Genomic DNA, 23,566 nt, shown 5'->3' on the forward strand with positions numbered 1-23,566 from the left:
GCAGGTTTAAAAGAAAAGGAAATATTGCTTCACCCTGCACCGTCAACCTGCCAAGCTCTTTACCAGAGGATGTTGTGAAGGCCAGGTCTATAACGGGCCTTCAAAAAAGAACTAGCTACATTCCTGGAGGTAGGTCCGTCAATGGCTATGACCCAGGAGTGGGCAGGGATGATGTCCCTAGACTCTGGTTGCCAGAAGCTGGGAGTGGGCCACAGGGATGATTCCCTGTTCTGTTCATTCCTTCTCAAGCATCTGACATTGGCCGCTGCCGGCAGGCAGGAGACTGGCCGAGACGGACCTTTGGTCTGACCCTGTGTGGCTCCTGGCTTACGAGTGTGCCCGTGAAACGGAGAGCTGGCTTCCCCTTTGTGGAGCGCTTGGTGCTCACCTGACTATTTCAAGCATGGCCTTCCTCGGCAGAGCCGACAGCTCCACCAGCTTGGATAGGATCTCAAACATCAAGATTCCTGTGGCATCAATGGACTCCACATCCTCTGTGCTGCCTTTCTCCGGGGCTGGGGAGGAGGAGCAGAGCAATAAGCCCATCTTCCTCACCACGCCGTCTCCTTCAGAGTCCCCAGTCAGCGCTGGCGACCTCCTGCAAGGGTTTGTCTGGGCAAAATATCGCGAAAGGGCAGGATGGAAGGGGAGAGGGGCAGCTCTTAAACAAACAAAGCAGCCGTGGCCCTGGCTAATCAGGGGCAGCTGAGGCAGGGCGGCTATACATCAATTAAGGACCAGGTGACCTCTTTAAAAACCTTCCCTGTGGGGGCGGGGGGAGGAGAGTGGAGAAGGAGTTTGGAGAGGAACGAACAACTGAGAAGGAGGCTCGGAGGAGCTGAGCAGAACAACACCAGCACTGCCGGAGGTGCCGGACTCTGACAGGGAGTGTTTGGAGGCTCCCTTCCCCCGAGGTGGCCAGAAACTTCAGCTGGTGGCTGAGGACTGTTTACTCCTCACCATCACCCCCAACTCCCCTGTCTCAGGCCAAGGGACAGAAGGCCAAATGCTGAGAAAGAGCAAGTGGGACTTGTCCCACGGCCCCTACACTGCGGGATAGTGGGCAGAAAAGGGCCTGGAACCCAGGATTCTGCCACAATATACAGTAAAACTCCAATAGTCTGGCATCCAATTGTACGGCACTCCTGATAGTCCGGCATCAAAATGGCAAGAGCCTAGCGAGTGAGCTTCAGCAAAAAACAAGTCACAAGGCAGCAATGGCAGCAGCTGAACCGAGCGAAAAGGGTAAAAAAGGGTTAAAAAACTAAAACATTACAGTCTACTGTATACAGTATGTACAATAAAAAGGGTTAAAACATTTTATATACAGTATATACTGTATACAATATATATATATAACCGGCTTATAGTACCTCCTGATAGTCCGGCATATCCGATAATCCGGCACCACCGAGGTCCCAAAGGTTCCGGATGATCGGAAGTCTACTGTAGTGTATGCGTGTGGGAAACCATGTCCCCTGCCGGGGCCTCTGGGGCAGTGCTAGCTCCAGCATAGCCAGAGACGCTTCTCACTGGCATAACCGCTCCAGATAGCGCTGCTCCTCCTCTGCTTTGAGAGGCAGCTTGGTGCTGGCATCCCAGCCAGAGAGACTCAGCTGAGTATGTGGGACACCGCTTGGTCTAACCCCCCCCCCCCCCGGCGGTCTGAATCCCAGGCCTATGCTTCAGGGTTCCCTGGCTCCCCATTATCACACCCCTTTCATGGTGGTTCCTCCCCAGGAGCCAGGCTCCCCTGGGGAATCCTGTCAGTGCAGCCCCTCTTTTCTGTGCTCCTCGGCGCTCAGCCTGCAGCATGGCAGCTGCCTCCTCCCTCCGAGCTGGACTGTCCAGGCTTAGTGCAGCTGTTTCTGATTGCATCAGCTGTGAGCAAGCTGATCTGTGGGGAACCCCAGAGACTGACGTCTGAGTCCACGCCACGTGAACTTCTGATTGCCCCAAGGTTGCGGTGACACTGGTGCCTCTAGGGAGGTGGGGTTCTGGCCACACTCACATGACCGGGGGGGGGGGGACAGCGGCCAGTTCCACTGGCTAGGCAGGACACTCACCTACAGCCTGGATGAAGCATTTGTTGTCGCTGACAATGGTCAGAAAATCAGAGAAGTTCACCTTCCCGTCTCCTGCAAGGTAAACAGCATTTCCTGCTGGTCAAGTGACTTCCCCCCGCCCTCCAAGGCCAGTCCGGCTACAGCCATCTTTCTCTGAGCGCTGGTGGAGAGGGGGCTTTGTTACTAGGATCCATCCTAGGCAACTGCACCTCCCCACTCCACTGGTTGTCATCGGCATGGGTCTGACCATATTCTCAGGCCAGGCCAGAGAATGACAGCTGCATGGCTGGCCTGTGTGCATGGGTTGGGAGGCGGGGTGGAATGACCATGCAAGGTTGAATTTAGCTCTACTCCACTCATCAAAGAAAAGTACTGAAATTGACTAACTGCCCTTAGAGCTTGTCTTCACTACAGGGATCTTCACTGCTGCAATTGATCCTCCGGAGTTTGATTTAGTGAATCTAGTTAAGACTCAGTAAATCAAACTCAGAGGGCACCTCCACCAGCATCCGGAACTCATCTTTTTGTGAGGAGGAAGGGAACTGGCAAGAGCGTTTGTTCCTGTCTATCTTCCACTGTGGCGCTGCCACCAAGCTCAGCTTAAGTCACGTCGACGCCAGCTACGTATTCTGCATAGAATTCTAGGCATTCTACATAGCCACAGTTGAGTTCCCGAAGCCCAGCTGCCAGGCCTAGTGTAGACCTGGCTTTAAAGTCAGTGGAAGGGGCTTGGTGGTGTAGACTCATTGGTTATAAAATTACCCTAATGCACCTAACTTCGACCTAACCCCCGGTGCAGACCAGGCCCCAGTTTGACACCCAGATCAACCTAAGGGGCTGGTACATTGGGGGCCCGAATGTGGCTTTAAGCCACTGGCTGCACTGGGAAGGGCTGAGGAGGGGTCTTTCTGTGTGACTCAGAGGTGCCCCAGAGACCCAAGAGGGGTGTGCTTTGGATACAGAAGAACTGGGGCTCTCGGCCAGGCTCCTGGTCTGTATGTGCGAATGGCCTGTGCATGCCATGGACTGACCAGCCAGCCCAAGGAAGAATTCTTACGGGCCCAGCCAGGATCCCTCCAGGGGGCAGGCACAGGGCAAACTCCCATCACCTGTTCCCACGGTGCCCTCGGTTGTGCTGCCTGCGGTGGGGCATAGTGCACCCCCTTGGCCCCCACCCCTTTGAATCAGCATGTTGCCGGCCAGGAGCACCGCCCACCCATGCTGGAGCTAGCCTGTACACAGCTGCCCATCACTTCGCCCATTTTCCTTGCCAGCCTGACTTGGCCTCCCTTCGTAACACACCCGTCACGCCAGGTCTCCGGCAGCAGACCTTGGGGCTCCACAGCACGGCACCGAGCAATGGGAAGCCCCCGCCCAAAACCCACCCCTCCGGGGCAGAGCTCAAGGTGTTCTGGCACCTTTTGCTGAAATTCTGAAAATAGAATCCTTGTTGTTGCGCCCTAGGAGGAAGCTCAGCTAGTTCCTGACGGCAGAACGCCTCCCTCTTGCCAGGAGCTAGTGTCGTCTGGAGCCTACATGCACCTCAGGAGTCACTTGTTTTGTTTTTTTAACAAAATCTTGGCCCATGGGATCACCCATATCTCCTTGCTGAACATGTTTTGAGGATGGAACCGTGCCTGGGAAGGAATCCTCCTTGTCTCCATGTTGATCTAGTAACTGGGTGGACATGGCCATATGCGGTACCGAATCGCACTTGTGTTTTGGGGTTATGGGGTCTCACCCCTGAGCTAGCCTCAATACACTTTCTTTGTACGCCCCAGAACAGTCACACTCTGCAACGAGCTGCAGGAGACAATGAATGAAGTCACTGGCCTGCACCGCAGAAGATCTGGTGCGAGGTCCCAGATGGTCACCACCTTCGGCAACTCTGCAAATGCAGACATGCTCCCTCCTGCCTCCCACCCCTCGTCTTGCCTGTTAGGCTGTGAGCTCCACAAAGGAGCACAACTCCTCACGCTCACAGACGCGTCCCCTGGGAACGTGCCACTGTGGACACTCACCGTCTATATCAGCATACAACAGCTCATCATCGGCCTCTTGTTCGGTTAAATCAATCCCCAGCTTCTTTGCAGTGGCCTTCAAGCCTTGCCGGTCAATATTGCCATCTGCGTCCTTGCTGAAGAAATTGTAGGCACGGTGGAAAGCTGTGGGCAGGGAGGAAAAGGGCCCCTAGTGATGTCGGGTGGGATGTACGAGCGTCTCGTGCTCTGCGTTTGGAACCCCAGGGCCATAACAACGGGGGCTTCTTCATGCCAATGCAAAGACTCTACCCAGGTCAATGGCCAGCATGGTAGGAGAACCCTGGAACCCGAGGAGAGGCAGGCGGCTCTTGTGGTGATGGGGCGCCTATGACCTTGGTTCTGCAAAAGGGGGAGGGGGCTGAGACTGCAAGCTGCTTGGGGCAGCAGCTGGGTCTGTACAGCACAGGCTGTCCCCACAGGTGCAATCAGGATCTAACAAGCGAAAGAACAAACTTTGAACTGGCTGACGTCAGCCGGCTTCTCGAGACCTGGGACATTGTTACCTTCTAGTTGGTCTCTGGTCAGGCTCTTCACGGTTTTGCACTTGCTTCTGTCTAGAAGGATGCCAGATAACTCCCTGCCGTACAACAGTCCGGAATGGAAAGGACAATTAAAAGGAGCAAAGGGACAGTCTTCTCACCTCTGATGGCCAGCTGCCGAGTGCGTGGATTCAGGGCAGGCAATGGTGCAGGCAGCCCAATGCCTCTCGGCGACCCACGTGCAACCATGCTGAGCTCAGCGGGGTTGCATTAATTTAACCAAGAAAAGTTTGTTATCTGATTCTGCTCTCACATCAGTTTCACACAGTTGTAAACATCAGTGAGATGCCAGGGAGTCACGCCAGAGTCACTTCTAGGGCAGGGGTAGGCAAACACCGGCTCGTGGGCTGGATCCAGTGGTACCCCTCCCCCCACTATATTTACCTGCGTGGCCGCAGGCTCTATTGGCCATAAATCGCCGCCATATTATTGCCCACCACCAGGAGCGGCCCAAGGCAGGCTGTGGCAGCGGCGCCCCAGGCGGAACGTGCGATTGGCACCCTCGCCTGCACGGCCATCAATGGAGTGACATCATCATCGGGCGCCCCAGGTGCCCCATTGAAGGTGGTGCCCTAGGTGACGGCCAAGTCGGCCTATAGTCACGGGCCGCCCCTGCCCACCCCAATTCTAGGGGCTGATCCTGCCCTCTTATGCAATTACCTCAGGGCTGCACAGAGACTTTACGGGCAGCGGGGAGAAAGCACCGTTACCAGCTAGCACGGACCTGGGCAGCCTTAGCTTTAGCCAAGTTACAGTGTTAGAAAGAATGAGCTTGGGATTGGCCCTGTCTAGAGCAGGGGGCTGGACTTGATGACCTTCTAGGTCTCTTCCAGCTCTAGGATTCTATGAGCTTCGGGGGTCCCACGAGACCTGTGTGAGGGGCTGCTTCCCTCTCCACACATCACTCTATGTCTCATAAGGACTCGCAGATTGGCAATATGTTCCGTCCTCCTCCCCTAGATACATGTCACACTGCTGAATGTGGAGCCCCAGGAAGGAATGAGACGCAGTACAAGACTGCGGCCTGCACCAACCCAAACAGCGCCCGAGGGATTTGAAGGCCACAGCAGAATCTAGCCGGCGACATCGCGACACAGGCCACTTGGATTCCGTTTCCAAGGCTATCTGGAGCCTCTTTCCAGCTGGGGGTGGTGTCAGATCCCAAAGGGCTCACTTGGAAAGGCTCCCACTGAAACCAGGGAAGTGAAAGAAGAAATGTCTCCTTGAACCTAAGACCAGACCAGCAGTTCTCAACCTTTCCACACCAGGGAAATTAATCAGCTAATCGAGTAGTCGATGGAATTTCCATCGGCTACTTGATTAGTAGATAAGGGGGGGGCACTCGCTAGCCCACTGTGCAAGGGAACTCGTGCAAGGGGGGACTGAAGCAGTCCCCACTGGCCCACAGTTCTTGTCCATTTCAAAAGGAAGAGGCGCAGCAATCCGGACCCTGTGCGAGCGAGGACTGCTTTGGTCACCACTTGCGCCGTTTCCCCGCTGCGCCTCTGCCTCCCCTGCCCTCTGCCTCACTAGGAAGGTGGTGAAGCACTGGGAGGGGTTCCCTAGGGAGGTGATGGAATCTCCATCCCTAGAGGTTTTTAAGTCTCGGCTTGACAAAGCCCTGGCCGGGTTGATTTACCGTATATTCCGGCGTACAAGACGACTTTTGATGTTAAAAAACATCCCCCAAAAATCGGGGGTCGTCTTGTACGCCGGGTATACATCCCAGGCGCGCCTGGGCTGCCCCCCCGCCGGCTTCCCCCGAGGCTTTGCAAAGCTGCTGCGGCTTTGCTCCCGGTGCCTCTGGTCTGCTGGGAACCGTCTCCAGCAGACCAGGGACACCGGGAGCAAAGGAGGCGGAGGGGCGCTGGGGTATAAGATGAAACCCTATCTTTTAATTAAAAAATTAGGGGGTCGTCTTATACGCCCAGTCGCCCTATACGCCGGAAAATACGGTAGTTGGGATTGGTCCTGAGGTCTCTTCCCACTCTATGATTCTATGGCTTTTAAGTACCAGCTCCTGCTTGCCCACCTTGGTGCCTCTGATACAAAGGCAGCAATGGGGGGAGGGAAGTGACTGGCTGAGTAATCGCTTACATCCTTATTCCAGACTCCTGGATCCCTTTCAGTGCCCCAATTTATCTTGTGCAGCCCTAGGTGGCACCTCACTTAGCTACTTGCTCACACAATCAGACATAAAATACAAAAGTGCCACCGCACACCAAGACTGGAAAATGGCCGACTTTCTCATTTTTGCCATCTAATGGTAAAAGCATTCGATTGGAATAGAAATATTGTCCTTATGTTTCAGTACGTAGAGCCGTATTAACAAGTACCAAGTTTTACTTTGTCCTGACTTCAGCAGGGCTTTTTACCTCATCTCCCATAAAACCAGGCCATAGCTAGAGGCGTTGATGTACCCCCTAGAACAGTGTTTCAAAACCTTTATTTATAAAGTACCCCTTTTTAAAAAATTGTAGAAGTACCTCCAGTACCTACAGTTTTCAGACACACAACATTTATTTCTACTGTTGCAGCGCATTTGTTTAAACAATTTAATCGGAGCCAGGCAGGCGATGACATTTTTGGGTGTAAAAAGTACAAAAATAATAAAACGCTGTCAAATCTAAAAAGAAAAATTCAGTTTTCTCCAAATTTCAGTTGTGTGGACGTACCCCCCCGACTTCTCTCGTGTACCCTTAAGGGTACTCGTACCACTGCTTGAGAAACACTGATCTAGAAGCCCCCTGAGCACTCTGGGGGAGGCGTTCCCCCCGGCTGAGAGCCATTCAGGCCCATCAACGGGGGACAAAGACAGCAGTTGCCCCGGGGCCCTGTGATTCAAAGAGACTCCGGGCTCTCAGACACCCTTGCTTCACTGCGGCAGTGGCGGCAGATTGAACCCTGGCCCTTTAAATTGCTGATGGAACATGGTGCCGTGCACTCCAGGCAGTGCTCAGGGCGGGGAGGGTGCACCATGTTCTCGGAGCTGTCTGGGGGCCAGCATGGAGCACTCCAGGTGGCACTCAGGGCTGCCCTGGCCCTGTTCCTTCTCCCCAAAGTCACACCCCTTCCAGAAGTGGGAGTCGGGGCCCTCCCCTGACTTGGCCCAGAGGCCCCCAGAGGCTGTCGGTGCCTCTGGATCGTTGGTCTGGATAGTCAGGATGACTTAGGAAAGAGAACACACAAAGGTTCGGCTATTGCTGAGTGTCTGGAGGAGGCAGATATTATCCGCTCTCCTCAAAAGCTGCTTCCTGATGTATTTAAATTGCACCCTCAGTTGCCCCTGCGGGATGCTGACAGGGCCCCTTGGATGCCTGGTACTAGAGGGCAGGAATCCGAGCCGCCCAAGACCATCGTCTTCAAGCCACTGAAGCGGCGCGATCAATTAACATCAATCGATGCTGCCAGAGAAGTGGAAGCCCTCGCGCAGCAAGGCCACAGCATCTCTGCTTCCTGACTTCCCAGCTGAGTTTAATGAAAAAGAGGGTTGTCTTCAGTGGCATAAAACAAATCCTGAGAGGAACCAACGTCAGACACAGCCTCAAAGACCCATCCACCTGCCGTATGGATTCAGCAGGCACGGCAAAATCCCTTCGAAAACCTGGCAGATGCTTCAAAGCCTGACATCAGATCTGACCAAAAATAGATTTTTTTTAATCCAATACTTAGCAAACCTCAACTGGTTTAAAAATCAGTTGGTTTTTCTAGGTATCCCTGCCAATATGGTAATCGTCACATAAACATCCGACTCCTAGCAAATACGATTGGTTTGGCAAGTCAGTTTGTACAAAATTTAGTTCAGCTCGGCTGAACTCTTGGGCTGATCACCTTTAGGGCTGATGATACCAGGTGTCTAGCACCACAACGCACAGAGTAACACTTGAACACTAAGCTGAGGAATACAGCACCATCTATGGCCTGATGTATTGGCTGCGCTAATCATCCCAGCTCACACTGCCGGACAGAACCACTTCACAAGCTTTGCCTCTGATGGATGGCGTTATGATGGGCACAAGTCCCTGGCGGAACGGTCAGTACGCCCAATAAAGGAAACTGCCCATAACCTAACCTTAAACAGCACTAGGCATTCAACTGGTGCAGGGCATTTGACATACTATGTATATGAAACTTTTTATGCTGTATTTTTCAGATTTAGATTTTGTATTAATTGATTTACCAAACTAATTATAACTTTTCATGTGGTGAGTCTGCAGATACATAGGCCTAAGTAACTATTCATAGGAATACACTACACAGGTTTTTAGAACCCAATGGGTAATTACAGGATAAGATTTGACTTAAAATGTATTTGCATTTAGAGATGTTTAGGATATCATTAGATAATACAGGGAGGGGAGGAGACATAGAACTGCAGCCATCAGGAACTAAACGTGCCCACATTGGCTTGTTTTAAATCTTAATTTTCTTTTTCTTTTCTGGCCAAAGTATATCTGTAAGACACATTGTATATCTGTAAGACACACCCTTATTTCAAGAGGGATAAGGGATCTTTCGGAAAAGGCTTTATTTTTCGAAAGATCAGCGTCTAGACTGGCGCTTTTCTCTGACAAAGCTCCGTGCCGAAAAAAAGTGGCAGCCATTTTTATGCTAATGAAGCGCGGGAGATTTAAATCCCCGCTTCATTAGCAATTGCGATACGTCTAATTTACATCCCTTTTCCAAAAAAGGGATGTAGTCTAGACATAGCCATTATCTTTTTTGTATACTTGACACTTTTAGAGACTGAAATGAAGGCACAAATTCATTGAAAACTAATCAGTGTCTAATATGTACAAACATAGACCATATCCTAGAGATGTGAGTTTACAATACCAATGGAGAAATATGTATCTTTAAAATAAGGTTATACATTTTAATATGGCTTTTACATTTTGCCATGAATTTTCTTAGTGTGCTTCTGGAATGTGAGGGGTCTTAATCGGCCTCCCAAAGGAACTGAAATCCTGAGAGAGTTCAGATAAAAAAAGTACCAAGTAGATTTAGTGCAGGAAACTCCTGTAGCAGAAATAGTTGCCAATAGAATTAAGAAGATGTGGATAGGTCTTGAGTATCATTCATAATCGAATCCTAACAGCAGAGGCGCATTCATCTTAATTCGTAAAAGAATCATTTTTCAATGTGGATAGGCTTTGTTTGATCCTGAAGGAGGTAATGTTCTTGAAGGTGTTCCAATTCAAAGAAAGTTAATTCTGGGAAGCATTTATGGCCGAGTGGAGGTAATTCTGATTTTTTCCAGAGACATTGCAGACATTCTTTCTAATGAAAATGACATGCCAATGATACTGGCAAGTGGCTGGAACGCTGTACTAGACAGACATCAGGGCAGACCCGATTACCCAGTACTCCGAGCACAATAGTGGTACCCTCACTTGATCCAGCAAGCTCAAGATGTCAGACGTTCCCTCCCTAGCCTTATCGCTAGGTGCCGAGAAGGCCTTTGATGGGGTTGAATGGCCTTATTGAATGGCTGTCCTTAAAAAAACAAAACAAACTTTGGACCAATATTCCTGAACTGGCTGAATGTATTCCACAACTCTCCCTGCACCACATTGCCAACCAATGGAATTATTTCTCTTATGTGTCAACTAGAAAGAGGGACACAACAGGGCTGTCCCCTCTTGACTTGCCCTTTTAATCTCTCTCAAGCCACTGGCAAAATACATGTGCCCACAGTCACTGCAGGGGACTATCAACAGGGAAGTAGGGATGTTAGAGAAGAGTCGACGACTCGCTTAAAAGCTGGTTCCCCCCAGCACCGTCTCCACGGTGCTGCCTGCCCCACCATCACCTCTATCAGAAGCAGTGGGGGAGGGAAGGGATAGGGGAAGCTGCTGTGAAGCAGCCTCTGTCGTCAGGGGTCTCAGTGGAGAGCTGTGGTCAAGCAGCCCGTTCCCCATAGCCCGAGCTAGCTGTGGGCAGGGACTGTTGCTGGAGCAGCTCCCGTCTGCAACCAGCCCTGGCTGCCACGAACAGGAGCTGCTGGACTCGGCATCAGCTGGGACCGAGCAGTCCCGTCTCGCGCTGGTCTGGGACACGGCGCCTCTGCATCTTAAATGGAGGGAGAGCCCGGTGGCTCCCAGAGCCTGCACGAGCCAGGACTGCTCAGTGCCAGCTCGAGCCGGCTCCGGGAGCTACACTGGCTGTGGCCCTGCAGCGTGGTCCTTATGGACTAATCATGTATCGACTACACAATTAGCCAGATAACTGCAATTTAACATCCTTTCAGGAAGGAATGCAAAATCAGGTGGTATGCTGAGGATGTCATTTTTTTTCTAGTGAAGAATCCATCCTCGTGAATCTCATTGTTACTGCGTGGAGCTTACATTTCTGGAGTCCTCTGGTTTTTGCAATAACCGGAATAAATCACAAAGCCTCCAACATATCCAAAAGACCAGATCTTTCTGAGGCTCAGAGTTTTCCATTTCCAACAGAACAGGAAATGACTTATTTCGATGTTAAGACTTGTCCTAATCTTTTCTGTGAATATGGACAATAAATAAAACAAATGCCCAAAATGTAGAGATGTCTCCACCCAGTATGCTTAGACAGAAATAGCCAGAATGAATATCTGCCCAAGACTGACATTATATCATTAGTCTGTTGCCTTTCAAGGTCTCTCCCCCGCTTGTAACCTAAGATCCTTAAAAAAAATCCTAGGAAACGTTTGGATTGTCAGATCTGTATTTATATTCCAAATGCATCTTCGTGTAAGTTGGTTCTCTCCAGTTGCTTTGTGTATACACCCGCCTGGTTTAAGATAGAAAAAAGCGTAGCTATGCCATGTGGTTCCCTCTGTTCTTTTATAAACCTGAAGAGGCTACTCACACCTTTAAGGAAAAGCCCAATCTTTGCATCCTGCAAAGCACTTAGACAATTAAAGCATCCAGTCTTATTAATTCTCTTCTCCTACCTCTGTGGTATGGGAGAAGCTATGCAGCAGGATCAAAGCCAATGCCATGTTTAAGACAAAGTAGATAGAAACAGATTAACAAAAATGAAACCTGTAATACAAGATGATGGACTAGCCTCCTTTGATTAAACAAATATCCACGATGGCTTGTGTGTTTTAGGGGTGCTGGATGAGTTGGTGTTACCTGTAAGAAAGGGATAGCAGTACAGGCCCATACGCAGGAATTTCTGGGTGTGATTTTTTCTGTAAATGTGACTGCAAGGGTGTGAATGTACTCCCCTCCCCCCGGTCCCTCAAGTAAGTGGGGAAATAAGCCCCAGCTTTTTCATGGCTGCCCAGAGCATGGGGGAGGGAGGCTCGGGCAGCGCGCCACTCCTGTCTTCCCCTGGCCGGCTGGAGCATGCTTACTTGGAGGTCCATTGGGGGTGCTTTCACACCCTTCGCGCACACACCCCCGCGTACAGGCCTGCAGTAACTACTGTGGTGGCCAAAAGAATTCTTTTGAGAAATGGAAATTCGCAGTCCCTCCCTCATTTACAGACTGCCTTCCTGAGCGCTGCCCCTGCGTTCATGGAAAAAGTGACTCTGCTTAAAAGAAACACTTGGAAAAAATATGAGGCTGCCTGGTCACATGTGAAACGATCGCATACTTTTGCAATTGAGTATCTAGGAGTTCCTGTTACTCATAGGTTATGGTCTCACTTATTTATCTGTTTTGTTGCTTTACTAAGCAGCTCCCTGCATGGCCTGATTGGGTTTGGGATTCTCTCCCCGCCTCCCCAGGTTTTGCAAATAACAAAGGCTGAATTTTGTGACTGACGTGCTACTTCTAGCGTGTGCGTGTATTTCCATGCGCCTGGCTCCATTGGGCGTTTTGATTTTCTATAAAACCAAGGGCAGGGGGGAAAGGAAGACATGCTCTCAGCATCCCAGCCACAGGGGCTCGGGACAGTCCAGGAAGCCAGCTCCTTCAGCTGGAACGTTCACGGTTTCCAAAGTGGCTGATTAGTGCGGAGTGTTGCCCCAAGTGTGCTGGGTGTTTTACCCAGGAGTGCAGGCCGGGCTCCTGCTGGGGAGACCTGGAATCCACAGCGATGGTCGCCCTGGCACCGCCACACTCACCTGCTGGCCTTTTTGGGGTCTGGTTTCAGTATCATCTTCTTGGGCAGGGACTTCAGGGTCATTCTGGTTTCAGTCGTCTGAGGTTCCTCTGGGGTAGAAGACAAACATGCCCAGAGGGTCAGAGGCTCCTCTCCCTTTACCTTTGATCCCAGCACTTGGGACCAGAGAGAGATTCTGGCGGGTGGCGGCCAGGGGAACCCCAGAATGGGGCACTGCTCTGTGCCTCCGTTCCCATGGGGACAGTGGCGAGAATGGCGCTCAAAGGGGTCATTGGTGCAGGGCTCTCAAACTCAATTTACTTTAGGGCCAGTCCTCAAATCCTCCTAGTGGGCCAGCAGGCACCCCCTTTGGCAGGGCTCTGCGGGGTGGGGGGCAGGGATCCCCAGGCATCTCCTGTGGCCTCCTGCCAGCCCGGGCTCCCTCCCAGGCATCCCGGGCCCTGCCTGCTGCACCCAGCTGGTTTAAAATGCCCCAAGGGCCGACACGGCCACCACCCCCTAGCAGCACAGCGGGGCTAGAGCGGCTCCCTGCTGCTAGCTCCACGCCACTGCCGGCACGTCCCTGCGGCCTGGGGGACGTGTGTGTAGAGCTGTCCCCTCCATAGGACGGGTTGGGGTGGCCGCCCTGGGCCCTGCGCTTTGGGAGGGAGACTCCGCAGGGACAGGATGGTCCCCCAGACTCAGGTTAGCCCACGGGGCCCTGGGTGGGCTGGGGCCAGCAGCAGGGGTCAGGCCCCTCCCGTACTCCCCACGGCCTGGTTGCTCTGCTTCCCTGCAATTCCTGCAGTGAGTGTGGGCATGGGGGGGGCTCAACCCCTGCTGCTGCCCCACGCCTGCCCCGCCCCGGTAATCCCCAAGGCTGTGTCCCTTGGGGGAGGGGGCTTGAGGGAAGAGGTGCAATGGCGGGGGGGGGGGGTGAGGGAGAGGGCAGAGCAGTGATGGGAAGAGGCAGGTGCTGGGACAGGGCTTGAGGGAAGGGTACGACCCCCCCCCCCCGGGCCACAGGGACTCGGCTGGGACAGGGCTTGAGGGAAGGGTATGACCCCCCCCAGGCCACAGGGACTCGGCTGGGGCAGAGCTTGAGGGAAGGGTACGACCCCCCCCCCCCAGGCCACAGGGACTCGGCTGGGGCAGGGCTTGAGGGAAGGGTACGACCCCCCCCCCCCAGGCCACAGGGACTCGGCTGGGGCAGGGCTTGAGGGAAGGGTACGACCCCCCCCCCAGGCCACGGGGACTCGGCTGGGGCAGGGCTTGAGGGAATGGTACGACGCCCCCCCCAGGGCCACAGGGACTTGGCTGGGGCAGGGCTTGAGGGAAGGGTACGACCCCCCCCCCCAGGCCACGGGGACTCGGCTGGGACAGGGCTTGAGGGAAGGGTACGACGCCCCCCCCAGGGCCACAGGGACTTGGCTGGGGCAGGGCTTGAGGGAAGGGTACGACCCCCCCCCCCCAGGCCACGGGGACTCGGCTGGGGCAGGGCTTGAGGGAAGGGTACGTCGCCCCCCCAGGGCCGCAGGGACTTGGCTGGGGCAGGGCTTGAGGGAAGGGTACGACGCCCCCCCCAGGCCACAGGGACTCGGCTGGGGCAGGGCTTGAGGGAAGGGTACGACGCCCCCCCCAGGGCCGCAGGGACTCGGCCGGATTGTGGAAATGCTCAGGCTGGAGATTGCCCGTGGGCCAAGGATTAAGGCTGCATTAAGGATTGGGAGGTGCCCAGATTCTTGGGCAGCGGGGCGAGAGAAGCACTGCTGGGCAGACTGAGCTAAGAGACGTAGCTTCCCTGTTCTTCCCCAGCTACCTCACCTCATGAATTGGGGCCGTCAGCGCTGTGACTGGCATCCCGAATCATCCCCTGCGGCAGGCTCCCACCGCCCTGGGCCTGAGGCACGCGGAGCTCTCCAGAGCCTTGACTCCCCCCCATGAGCTATCGACCTCCCTGGGGCGTCTGCCAAGCATCTAAGCCTGGCATGAGGCACCTGAAATAGAGGCCTAGGTCCTGCCCACCCCGGCTGACGTGTCCCAGCAAGAGGTGACGGCCACAAGCTTCAGTCAACTCACCGGCTCCCGACCCTGCTCAGACCGAGGGATTGTGACCTCACCACACCAGGTGTCCAGGCAATCCCTAACCCCAGCCCCCAACAGTCTGTAGCCCCAGCAACCCTTGTGAGCCAGGGAGGCTGGCTGGGGGGCAGCAGGAGCCATTCAAGAGACACCGCCCTCCCCTGGCAGGGTCCCGTCCCTAAGCACGTCACCGTGGGAACTGCCAGAGCGCGGCCGGAGCACAACGTCCCGGGTCGGAGGGTGAGGGGTGCAGAGTGAGGACACCCAGCGTCAGCAATTAAAATGTGGGGGGCAGGTGACCTGTTGAGGGGAGCACGTGTCACCACCCCCCCCCATGTGTGACTGGGGGCTTAGTGTTAGCTTCTCCCTTCTGCTTCTGAGCCTGGTTTTGATCTTGCTGGCATGTGATTGGCACTGGGGTCAGCCCACGGACTCTGGAGCGACTCCCGATTCGCGCCCGTGGGGCTGGGAGGGGAATTAGGCCGTCAGTGAGGGTAACCGCGGCTGACAAAGCCCTTTGTGACCACAGCACGCCAGGCTTTCTGCCAATCCAACCTGGAGCCAAGGGGAATTGATGAACTCTAAGCCTTCCCATCAGCAACACTGCTTCCAGGCAGGGTCTGTCCTGGCCCTGTCCTCTTGGGACCACCTCCTCTTCCTGGGTGCAGAGCCCACTGTTAGTGGATTCTAGCTGCAATCTAGCTGCCCCCAACCCCTGGGGTAGCGGAGCCACCCACAGCCCCTGGGAGGTCAGCAAGGACAGATGGGGAATGCAGACAGAGAAACTGGGTGACATGGACACAGCCACACGGGAATGCTGTGGCAGAGTAAAGAGTTAAACCTGGGTCCTTCCAGTGTCTGAATCAGCTGAGTTGTGGAGTCAAGCTCTGGGGAGGGAGGAGGAGGAGCAGGACGGGGGCGAAGTGGCCAATTTGTGTTGCTCTGGAAATGCTGGGAGGAGGAGGGAGAGGAAGGGGAAGGGATGGGATGCGCTTGGGGGAGGAGGCAGGGAAGAGGCGGGTGGGGGTCTGAGGGAAGAGGTGGCGTGGGGGCAGGGCCTGCAGCAGAGAGGAGGATGGAGGCAAAATGAGACAGGACACACATTTAAAGCAAGGGCCAGTGTGAGGTGCATGCTGATTGCACCCAGCACTGTGAGCGCCACGTGCTCCCACCACTTCTTGGTGTTACTGTTGCCGGCAATTTAATTGGCCCCTAATAACGGATCACTTGGTGTTGAGAAAGAAGGAGACTCAAGTGCACCATATTTTAGCTAATTTCTGGGGTCATGGTGAGGGCACGTGCCCGATTTCCATCTCGTGGCCCACGGAGATGAAGGAAGGCCACTCGCGCGACCCCCTCACTAGCCCTGGTGTCTACCACTCACTCCGAGCCTTGGCGTGGCACCGTGTGGCGTTCAGCGCCCTCAGGAAGTCCGTCAGGTTCACTGTTCCGGCTTCTGCAAAGCACCGAACCGTTTGGGACAGGCAGGGAAAGGAAAGAGAGGCTGGGTTCCCCCACCAGGAGGCAGCCGGGGCCTCGACCACGTGGAGGTATTTCAACCACCGCAGTCAGGTCGCGGATTCCGACTGGAATTTCCGTCCCATAACTTTGGCACGTCCCATGTTTCGGGTCAAGTCAGATTTGAGCCCCGGATGCTATTTACCATTTGCCGAGCGCGGACAATGCATTTGGCGCCGCACAGCTCCCAGAGTGGGGCATTTACCCGCCAGCAGAAGCAGCCACACTGGGAAGAAGCCAGGGATAGCGCCGGGTACGTCTCTGCTGGAGGAAGGGGTGCGGCTGCAGCCCACGCTCCCCATGTTAGCTCCAATCCATCCGGATGGCTTGAAAGCCAGCAGCAAAGTCGCAGCAGCTCAGTTTCAGGGTGGGCTGCACGAGCCAGCCTGGGCCTCTAGGTACATATTCATGTTCCTGGCTTGAAGCAGCTGCTGCTGCGTCTTCGCTGTGGTTTTCAGCCCTCCTAGCTAGCAGCCAGCGTGGGGATGCCTACGGGTGTGGAATCGCACCTCCGATGGCAGTGCTGGCTTCCCCACGGAGGACGGGCTTGGGCCGTTCCATTTGGATACAGTGGAGGAAGCCAGTTTCTCTTGGCTTTGTGACCAGGCCCTGAATGCAGGCAGTGTGTGTGTGTGAGCAGAGCCCCACCGTGTGTGTGTGTGTGTGTGTGAGCAGAGCCCCACGGTGTGTGTGTGTGTGTGAGAGCAGAGCCCCACCGTGTGTGTGTGTGTGTGTGTGAGCAGAGCCCCACGGTGTGTGTGTGTGTGTGTGTGAGCAGAGCCCCACCGTGTGTGTGTGTGTGTGAGCAGAGCCCCACCGTGTGTGTGTGTGTGTGTGTGTGTGAGCAGAGCCCCACTGTGTGTGTGTGTGTGTGAGCAGAGCCCCACCATGTGTGTGTGTGTGAGCAGAGCCCCACTGTGTGTCTGTGTGTGTGTGTGTGAGCAGAGCCCCACTGTGTGTCTGTGTGTGTGTGTGTGAGCAGAGCCCCACTGTGTGTCTGTGTGTGTGAGCAGAGCCCCACTGTGTGTGTGTGTGTGTGTGTGTGAGCAGAGCCCCACCATGTGTGTGTGTGTGAGCAGAGCCCCACTGTGTGTGTGTGTGTGTGTGTGTGTGAGCAGAGCCCCACCGTGTGTGTGTGTGTGAGCAGAGCCCCACCATGTGTGTGTGTGTGTGAGCAGAGCCCCACTGTGTGTGTGTGTGTGTGTGTGTGTGTGTGTGTGTGAGCAGAGCCCCACCGTGCACAGGCCGCTGTGAGGGAAGCAGAGGACGGGCATGGGGCGAGGAGACAATCACAGCGACGCGCTCCCTCCAAAAACGCGCTGTCGCGGGAGAATTGCTCCCTGGCGGGTTTCAAGTCTATTGACCACAGAGCGGAGCCCAGGCCCCGCCCCTGAGGATTTAGTTCCAAATGGATCCAGGTGGAGTCGCCTGGGCACGTGCGCACACAGCGCCGCTGGGACAGTGTATCCGCGGGCTGCCGTGCTGGGTGGCCGACAGCTTCGCCTGCTGGCTCCCAGCTCTGCGCTCCTGGACAAGGCGGGGCCTCAGGCGGAAGGGGCGGGACCACCATCCAGCCCATGGCGCACCCCCCCAGCCCTCAAAGCCTCCTGGAGCGCTCCATGTGGCATTCCGGCCGTGATTTAAAGGGCCCAGCGTGCCGACCGCTGTCACAGTAGCAGCAGCGGTGTCCAGGAGCCTCGAACCCTTTTGAATCGCCGGGCCCCAGGGCACCTGCCCAGTCGGTGGGCCTGCCGCCATGGAGAGAGATTCCCAACACTCACCGCTAACTGTAGTGTGCGTCAACGCCGCCTGCAGCTCCTCGTCGGCGGCACAGATCCCCAGGCTGGCCAGGATGGAGTCCAGCTCACGGACATTAACCTTCTCCTCTAAGGATGAAGCAAACGTCGATGTACTAAAGCTACAGCTCGGGCGTCACATGTTATGCATGGCGCCCTGTTGGAGAGAGTTCACCTCACAGCGCCGCGCAGCCTAAGCCGTCCGGCTCGAGACACAACAGCACGGAGGGCCAGAGAAGGGCCCAGTTATAGACACACTTGGTTTCAGATCGGGCTAGAGGGGGACCCGGCCCAGAGAGACCGAGGGAGACAGGCACGGTAATAAGGCGCTCGCTCACCGGATCCTTGGGTGGAAGGCTGGGCAGCGCTCACTCCGCGCATGAACTCGCTCAAATTCACCTTCCCGTCGGCTGTAAGGGAAAGCGCAGCTCAGGCGTTTGCCCAGGGTTGTGGAACTGAGGCGAACGCTTCCGCGGGCCCGACAGACTCACCATCCACCGTCGCCAACTTAAGCGCCTCCTGCAGCTCCTCATTGGTTAAGTAGATGCCCATGTGGGCCAGGATGCAGTCCAGGTTCCGGGTATCAACTCTATCCCCTTGAAGTGGATAAAAGGATTGAGGGGGTTACTGTTTTCCTTCTTGTAGCTATGACAACCCCTTCCGAATTCTGAGCCCGTGCACTTTTCTCCTTGCTGCCCGGCAGCCCATAATTTCGCAAAGCAGATCGGGACCTTTTGGCATCTCCTCTTTGAGAGGTAAAAAAATCTCACGTAAGGCCCTTGTGGACACCGGTGCAGGTTAGAAGTCTCTGCTGAAGCCACATCCCCAGAACCAGTGTTGCTCCATTGGCGTCAGTGAATTAAAATGGCGTAACACCAGTGTAACTGCGCTCCCAGCCCCCAACACACCCATCTTGAGCGCAGTTCTGCTCTCAGCTACACCCCTGTGGCTGGAGAAACTGAGAACAGGATTCCCACCCATGCACACTGGTGACTTGCTACACATGAATAATGAAGTGAATTAAGGGAAGGATCCTTTTGGCTTGGGCTGGAGATGCTGCAGGCATTGGGGGATTTGCCCCGGACGGAGAAGAGAGTCAGTCCCAGGGCGGAGTGCCACTTCAGTTCCCTCCCCCCCCCCCCCCGCATCCCCCTTCTGTTCTGCAATGTGATTTGTCCTTTTCATATTTGTTCTCTTTTTTAATTGTATCCTTTGGTATATACGGTTGTGACTACTTTCTTCCAGTATTTGATCTGAGGAAGTGGGTCTGGCCCACGTAAGCTCATCATCTAGTAAACCATCTTGTTAGGCTTTAAAGTGCTACATTGTCCTGCATTTTGCTTCAACTACCCCAGACTACCACGGCTACATTTCTATCAGTATTTTTACAAGGCACTCAGGGCCTTACAGATGCACACCGGGGTCTATTGGGATTCGCAGGTTTTTTTTAACTCTTGATAGGTGCCTGTCTCCTTCTTTAGATTCCTAAACACCTCTAAAATCTGACAATAAGTGACTTGACCAAGGTCACACAGGAAGTCTGGGGCAGAGCAGGGAATTGACCACAGGTCTCCTGAGCGCTGGACCATCCTCCCTCTCCTGCAAAGCTACAAGACTGCTAATGCCACGGGGACTCAAACCCAGCCAGTCTGGGCTGGTTCTCATGTTTTAATAGGAGTTTGGGCAGGCCCTGGGAGCCACATGCTCATGGTTAGTGATGCATCTGGCTCTTAAACTAGTCCATGGTGACAAAGGCTGAGCTCTGTCCTGTAGGCTCCGCTCCCACGGCTTCCGGGAGCCGGCTCTTGCTGAATCAGGCCCCCACAACCCCAGTGCTTCCTGCTCTTTCCCAGCATCCTGTGCCCCGGGGAATGGAGGGGTCGGCCCACCACACAGCTCCAGGAGAAGCTGTGTCCTCTAAAGCGGAGAGAGACTCGCTGCCCGTCCCCGATAAGGCCACATCAGCAATGGATGCAAAGAGCGCGTCTGGTCTCGCTTACTCTCGGCCTGGGAAGGCCTCCGCGCGCTTGTCACGCTCTTCAGAAAGGCACCGAGGCTGACTCTGCCGTCTCCTGCGAGGGAAAGCACCGCTCAGACAGCGGCCGGACATGGCCATGGGCAGCGGGGCAGCCGAACGTGCTGGGCCTCAGATTCTGGGCTCTGAATCCCCCGCTGCCTCTGCCCACCGCCACGTTGGCAGCGGGAGGCCTGGCCCCACACCGCAGGGCCCTGCAACGGCTCCGGCCACACCCTGGAGCCAGAGCGGGAGAGGACATGCTCACGGTCAGCGGGGCTGCGCTGCAGCGCCTCCTGCAGCTCCTCCGGGGTTAGATGGATCCCCAGGTTGGCCAGCTCGGAGCCCAGGCTCCCCGCGTCCACTTTGTCCCCTGGGAAGGGAGAGGAAACAACCCTGGGATCCGCATCAGTACATTTAACAGCCACCCCCAACAGCTAAGCAAGCGTTGTTCCCCTTCGGCAGCCAGGATGTGCGCGAGATTGGATGGTAGAGAAACAACAACAATCACCCTTTGTCTTTCTCCGGCACCTGCCATGGGAGGGGCTAGACGTGTATTGGTCAACTAAATCTCACGCTCACGCTGGGAAGGGAAACTGAGGCACAGGGGCGCTTTAAATGATTTGTTCCAGATCACACGGCCTTAGGTGATTGGCTCCAAGGTTGCAGCAGAGAGGGCGGGTACAAATCTGGCATGCTAGCTTCTATGTCTAGCATTTGGCTCCAAGCCATCTTTCCTGTCTGCACAACACGGTAAGTGATACCGACGCCTTATAAGCTTGTGCTTTTAAGCACTCCGGCGCTCGGTGTTGGTCATTCACTAGGTGTGGCCACGTGGCAGGAGAATTCTTGAGACTCGTGTTGAAATCGTTCTGTGTCTTTGCCAATAGTCAGGGAACTTACCTCATGTCATTGCACCCAACGGAGCAAGAACTTTCAACGTTCATGATAAAAACGGAAGTGGAAAGAATCCCCCCACGCCGAACCCTGCTCTTCTGGCTAATTTTCCCAAGCTCGTTCACACTCTGTTGTTCCATGGCTCAGGCTCCCCGTTTAGAGAAGCAGTTGTCTGCCGGTGCATTTCTCTTAGGTTTGTATCTGGAGAACTCACTACTGTGTCACAGTGGAGCCTGTGCGTATTTGCAGCATCAAAGCTTAAGGGCACTAAGTCAGATACTCTAGAGTCAGGAAAGGGGAACCGAGGTCACCGAGGCAGCCTTAACTTTGCCCCCTTGTGTGGATTCATAGGATGGTCGTTAGTTACCTGATCACATAGCACTTCCCCCTTCTCCCCATGCATCTCCTGCCTCATCCAGATCTGTCTCATCCATCCAGCTGTAGTATTAGACCCCCACTTACCCTCACTTGGGGGCAGTTTTTGGACAGTCTTCACCCCCTTCATAAATTCGCCCAAATTCACCTTTCCATCAGCTGCAAGGTAAAGAAGAGCTCGGAGTCAGAGGGCATAACACACACTGAAGGGCACAGCTGGGAATTGACAAGATTGCTGTAGATCAGGTCAGTTGGCACTGGAAGAAGGAGCAACTTTCCCCTACATGAAGCCAATGGATCTGGGTTGTTGGCAGTCAGGACTGAACCTGGGACCTTAAGGGCTAAAACCATGAGCCTCTACCCCACAAGCTAAAAGCCAGCTGCTCCTTAACTAAGGCTGCAGAGCAGACTTCACTTTTCCTCTCAGTGTGGGCCACACAGTGCGTCTACACAGCAGTGTTATTTCGGAGTAACGGCCGTTATTCTAATGCAAGCATCTACACAGCTATTCTGTTATTTCGAAATAATTTCAAAATAACGGATGGCTTAGTCCGACTTCTGAAAACCTCATTCCATGAGGAATAACGCCTCTTCCGAAATAGTTATTTCGAAAGAGCCGTAGTGTGGATGCTCACTGCTGCTATTTTGAAATAGCCCCTTCCCAGGGCCATTCAAAGTAACTACTCCTGGGGCTCTAAATCGAGGTAGTGTGTCCATATTAGGGAAACCTGCCTTCGACTAATTTTGCAGCTTCCCTGCAGTGTAGACGAGCTATTTCGAAATAAGCTATTTCAGAGTATTTCTTCCAGAATTGCTTATTTTGAGGTAAGGGTGCAGAGTAGACGCACCCTAGGGGACTAAGAACTTTCTTCTTTCTAAAAGACAAATAGCTGGAAGCTTTGAAAGGAGTCAGAGCGCAAGGATCAGGAAAGGGAAGGGTCTGAAATGTAAAAGGGTCAGACTCACACTCCCCTTTCCAGGGGCGTGAATCCAGATTAACCCCACGAAACTAGATTCTCATTTACACTGTCACTATGCTCACTTTACACTGCTCCAATTGTGGGTGCAAATATCAACGTATGCAGGTGTAAGGCTCCTTTCCACAGCCAAGGTGGAGTAAAGCTGCCTTAACGGGAGTTAGTCCTTCCGCTGGTGGCAGGCAGGTAGCCTCGATTTACCCCTGCGTGAGCTGGAGCAGAAAGTGGGCCCCGGATTTATTTGAAACGGCCCAGTTGTCCTGGTGAGCTCCCAGGCACCCATCACACGGCTGCGTTTTGACAGGCACGATGCACACGCAGGATTTCCCGTCCTCGCGGTCAGTTCTGCTGATCTCTGCCCCCGCCGGCCCCGAGAACAGAGTGAGATTTGAAAGACCAACCATCAAGAGTAGCTTGTTTCAGCGCCTCCTGCAGCTCCGCGTTGGTTAAATGGACGCCCACGCTGTCCAGGATAGAGTCCAGGTTCTGGAGATCCACCTTATCCCCTGGGACAGGTGGGAAAGATTTAAGCACTGGGCAGGCTTGCCAGAGGAAGAGGAGAGCAGGGACTTCTCGGGCCGGGGCCTGGCCGTCCTTCAAATGTCTCTTTCCAGACATGGGCCCAGGCAGCGCGCTCAGTGGTCCTGACAGCCAGGCTGCGGGACTGATTCTGGGCTGTCTCTGGGCCACGTCCCGCTGTGTCGAACGCTCCCAGCTCCCAACGGCCTCCTGGGGGCTGCTATTGGGCCTGGGTTTTCAAATGTGCCTAAGGGAGTTAGACGCCAATGGCCAACAACTCCCTTAGGTCCCTTTGAAAATCCCAGGGTGAATCTTTGTGCCACCAGCCGCAGGGGTCTCAGCACCGAGGCCGGGTTTCCGGCCAGCCATACAGCAGGAATCACATGGCATCCACTCGCGTGGAATGTCACGCCGGCTGGTCTCAGAGCGGTTCCACTGACACGCAGCTTTGCTTTGCCCCTCCCATCCTGTCCCTAGCCGCCTGGGGCCAGGAGCCCGCACTTACTTTCACACTGGGAAGGCCGCCGGGAGCCCAGCACGCTCTGCAGGAAGTGTTTCAAATCCACCTTTCCATCCGCTGCAAGAGGAAACCCCCCTGAGAGACAGTCTGGGGGACAGGCTCAGCCAGTGCGGATTGAGCTTGTGCCCTGAAAACACAGCGTGGCCACAGCAGCACAGCCAGCGGGCGAGGCCAGCCACCCCGAGTG

The 23,566-nt window shown here is 54.6% G+C and overlaps 1 protein-coding gene across 12 annotated transcripts in view; it reads right to left on the bottom strand.

The window, feature by feature from the left end:
• EFCAB3 (EF-hand calcium binding domain 3) overlaps positions 1 to 23,566 on the bottom strand; it is a 107,685-nt gene that overhangs the window by 13,041 nt on the left and 71,078 nt on the right. For 8 of the 12 annotated variants that reach the window (XR_012898082.2, XM_075911697.2, XM_075911701.2 and 5 more), the window contains 14 exons: positions 23,365 to 23,436; positions 22,742 to 22,846; positions 21,451 to 21,522; positions 20,360 to 20,464; positions 20,078 to 20,149; positions 18,569 to 18,673; positions 18,416 to 18,487; positions 18,063 to 18,167; positions 16,148 to 16,219; positions 12,704 to 12,791; positions 4,612 to 4,685; positions 4,088 to 4,231; positions 2,067 to 2,138; positions 389 to 515 (listed from right to left, as the gene is read on the bottom strand). Coding sequence is in view for 11 of the 12 variants with exons in the window: in XM_075911697.2 (XP_075767812.2) it covers positions 389 to 515; positions 2,067 to 2,138; positions 4,088 to 4,231; positions 4,612 to 4,685; positions 12,704 to 12,791; positions 16,148 to 16,219; positions 18,063 to 18,167; positions 18,416 to 18,487; positions 18,569 to 18,673; positions 20,078 to 20,149; positions 20,360 to 20,464; positions 21,451 to 21,522; positions 22,742 to 22,846; positions 23,365 to 23,436 (1,285 nt within the window). In the remaining variant the exon portion in view is untranslated. The other 4 variants (XM_075911703.2, XM_075911702.2, XM_075911707.2 and 1 more) reach the window with 3 other exon arrangements.

This window comes from Pelodiscus sinensis, chromosome 29 (genome assembly GCF_052426305.1).
Source record: "Pelodiscus sinensis isolate ZL-2025 chromosome 29, ASM5242630v1, whole genome shotgun sequence".
Taxonomy (NCBI): Eukaryota; Metazoa; Chordata; order Testudines; family Trionychidae; genus Pelodiscus; species Pelodiscus sinensis.